The following is a 3,489-nucleotide window of genomic DNA, read 5'->3' as shown; positions in this document are numbered from 1 at the left end:
AGCCCGGGCCGGGCCTGCCCTGCCGTGCGCGCCGCGAACTCGTCCGGGCTGTTCCCTACAGAGACCGAGCAGACGATTAGAGAAACTTGAATATAGTGGCTGAAAGATAACCCGGTGTTTGCGGTTCCCTCTTAATGTTCCACCTCTCCGACACTTCGATTTCATCGCTTCCCAGCCCTACTTTTTATTTAAGAGAAGAAAGCGGGTTCACCTATGGGCATTACTTGGGTTTTGTGGAATTCTCGGTACTGCAGGCACGGGAAGGGGGAATTCTGTGTTTGAGCCGCTGCTTTGTTACTCCTTTGGCTTTGTTGCCAGCGTCGTTGAAGTATGTATGTGCACGTACAGGATTATGTATACACAATGTGTGCGTGTACACATTGGAAATCTGCAAGAAATGGACACATGGCTACCAGCCTTCAGCCCAGTTTTCACTTGCCATAATGCCTAGTACAGCTCCATCAAGTAGCTGGTGTGAAACATCCTCAGTGCAGCGATTTGTCCCAGGGCATTTAGCTTTTTCTTCTGGTTCCAAAATGATTTGACACTGAACGAGATGTAAATGTCACAGCAGCCTCCTGGTCATAAGTGCCAAGAGCTGTATGGCCTCAGATTGTTTGTGAAGGGTTATAGTAATGCTGGTGAAGCCCTGAGTTACAATGAATAGGCCTGTTGCTGAGGGAAAGGTATTTTCTTGGTGTAGGTTTAACTCCTAACAGTGTAAGGTAGCTCATGACTTTATAAGGCTGGCCTGAATGGGGCTTTCCACCTGGTTTAGTGGAACGTTCCTTGCCCATGGCATAGGCTTTAAGGTTCCTTCCAACCCAAGCCATTCTATAATTAGATTAGAAACTGTTGTGAAGTTGTGAAGACAAAGTTTGCCCTCTCTGAAGTGCATTTGTTTATACCTTTTTTCTTTTCTGGTGAACAAGCAGCTAAATGGTTTTGATGTTTGATATTTGCAGAGGGAGTAAAAGAGTAAAACTTCATAAGAAAGTGTCTTATAAAAACTTAGTAGGTCTGCAGTGCAGTACCCAGTTAAGTGACACAGTGACACTGTGAGAAACAGCTCTGTGACCTGTTCAGTCACTGGCAAAACAGCAGGTTCAGCATCTGGCAGAACAAAATTCTGCAAGAAATTTAATTGCTTTGACTTTGTTATTCACAAAACAACTGTTTTGTTTTCTATGTGTTGTCTTTCTCTTTTATAAGGCTGCAGAACTGCGAGCTTACCTGAAATCCAAAGGAGCAGAAATCTCTGAAGAAAACGCTGAAGGTGGACTTCATGTGGACTTGGCACAGATTATTGAAGTGTGTGATGTGTGCCTGAAGGAGGATGACAAAGGTTTGCATTTTAAGTCTCGTTGGTTTTGCTGTTTATCGCCATCAGTGCTTTCAAGCAGTAACAGTTGGCAGAGTGTAGAGATGTGTAGCACTAAAACACAAGCTGTGCATCCTCATAAAACTGGAAGTGCACATTTCCATCTTTGCCCTGGAATATTTGCATGTACTCTGCCCCTCCTTTCTCCAAACTTCCAGCACTCTTTGAAGAAGTCAGAAGCTGAGCTAGACTCTGCTCGTAATGAGGTCGTAGAGACTTGTATGTAAAATAGAGCTTTTGATGCTCAGGCGTCATTTTGGGGAATAGATAATGTTTTCCATATGTGATGAATTTTGTTCTTTTTCTTTGCTTGACTGATAATTGGGCAGACTGAAAAGAAAACACAAAACTGGTGTGGTTCTGTTTGGAAAGGTTGGAACACCACGCTCAAAACAGGAGCTGGGGAGGGTTTGTAATATACTTCAGTGTTCTTGAGGACATTTTCCCTGTGGTCTGGGTATCCCTGGTGCTCCTGGTGAAATATTTTACTGTGCTTGAGCACTAGGTGTTACTGTTCTCACTGTAGAACCGTGGGCAGTTTCCTGGATGTGCAGGAGGAAGCCACTGTGTGGAACCTAGAGTTCCTCTGATTTCTCCTGTGTGTAAACAGAGTTCAGAGCAAGTGTGATATGGAACACCACCTTCTGTGTTGGCCTTAGAGTGGTAATTCTTTTCTTACATGGAGGTTTGTTGGTGTAAGCCCACCTGAGCCAAGTGTCTGGTACATTCTGATGAATATCCAGGTTGGCATCTTGGCATTTTCTTTCTTGTACAATTCTTGCTCGTGGAAAGTGGTAATTCATATCACAAGTATGAATTACTATTATCAAAGTATGAATTATCATTAACAAAACTATATCCAGCACAAGGTAGCTACTGATTGCTGCTTGTAGTTTCCAACAGCTGTATGTTTTGGTTTATGCAGATGTGGAGAGTGTGATGAACAGCGTTGTCTCCCTGCTTCTCATCCTGGAACCTGACAAACAAGAAGCACTGATTGAAAACCTGTGTGAGAAGTTAGTGAAGTTTCGGGAAGGAGAGCGCCCGTCTCTCAGACTGCAGCTGTAAGTGTTGGACAGGGCAAAGTGAGACAAAGTAATTGTGCCTCTGAAGAGGAAGAAGTATCTCATATGTCTTTAAATCAAAGTGTGGGGTGTTGCAGGAAGCACTCTTACCTTCTGTTCACTGTCATAAAATAGAAGTACCGATTTTTTTTTCCTTGGGTGTTACAAAGTGAAATTAATATGCATAGTTTTCAGCTTTGCTGCAAATGATTACAAAACTGGAAGCTGTTGCAGTTCATGGATGTAAGGTGCTGCCAGATGCTTTGTAGTAGCCTGTGTCTTCAAAGAACATTGACGTGCACTCCAGGAATGTTTCTTGAAAGCTCTGTAACTCCGTTGTTGGTTGTTTGTGCTTTAGCCTGAGCAATCTCTTCCATGGCATGGACAAGAACACTCCTGTGAGGTACACAGTGTACTGCAGCCTTCTCAAAGTGGCCTCGTCCTGTGGTGCCATCCAGTACATTCCAACTGAACTAGATCAGGTAATTAAGTGACCCTTCAAGTTGTGGCCTTTGTATGAACCATGCTGCACCTGAATATTACTCAGAGCTGATACAGACCATCTCTTCCAAATTGCCAGAGCCTAGAGAAATTGCCATGAAGCTGATTAGAGAGATGCAACACCTCTCCTGTGAGGGAAGGCTGAGAGCATTGGGATTGTTCAGCCTGGAGAAGAGAAGGCTCCAGGATGCCTTTATTGCAGTACTTTAAAGGGGGCTCATTAAAGAGGGAGAGCAATTTTTGACATGGGCAAATAGTGATAGGACATGGAGCAATGGGAGCATGAGAATCAGAAAACCTAAAAGAGAAGTCTTTGTGCAAGATACTTTTAATCCTTTTCTGCTTGGGAGAAAATGAGGAGTATTTGTAGTGCTATTTTAATCTTTTCCTGAGTGCTTCTTTTTCACTTGTATTCTGCTTAGGTCCGAAAATGGATTTCTGACTGGAATCTGGCCACAGAGAAAAAGCACACTCTCCTGAGACTGCTCTATGATGTCCTAGTGGACTGCAAGAAAAGGTATAAAAGACAAGTCATACATACTA

General features: G+C 43.4%; 1 protein-coding gene across 1 annotated transcript in view; it reads left to right on the top strand.

Annotated features, from left to right (window-relative positions):
* The first annotated feature begins 1,213 nt into the window (after positions 1-1,213).
* The window catches only part of EIF3M (eukaryotic translation initiation factor 3 subunit M), a 13,219-nt gene continuing 10,943 nt past the window's right edge, over positions 1,214-3,489 (top strand). Inside the window, exons 1-4 of the mRNA XM_014308287.2 lie at positions 1,214-1,345; positions 2,307-2,445; positions 2,804-2,927; positions 3,369-3,463. Coding sequence (XP_014163762.1) covers positions 2,321-2,445; positions 2,804-2,927; positions 3,369-3,463 — 344 coding nt within the window. The 5' untranslated portion in view covers positions 1,214-1,345; positions 2,307-2,320. The remainder of the gene's footprint in view (positions 1,346-2,306; positions 2,446-2,803; positions 2,928-3,368; positions 3,464-3,489) is intronic.

This window comes from Geospiza fortis, unplaced genomic scaffold, assembly GCF_000277835.1.
Source record: "Geospiza fortis unplaced genomic scaffold, GeoFor_1.0 scaffold120, whole genome shotgun sequence".
Lineage (NCBI taxonomy): Eukaryota > Metazoa > Chordata > Aves > Passeriformes > Thraupidae > Geospiza > Geospiza fortis.
This window is presented reverse-complemented; position numbering and strand designations above follow the sequence as displayed.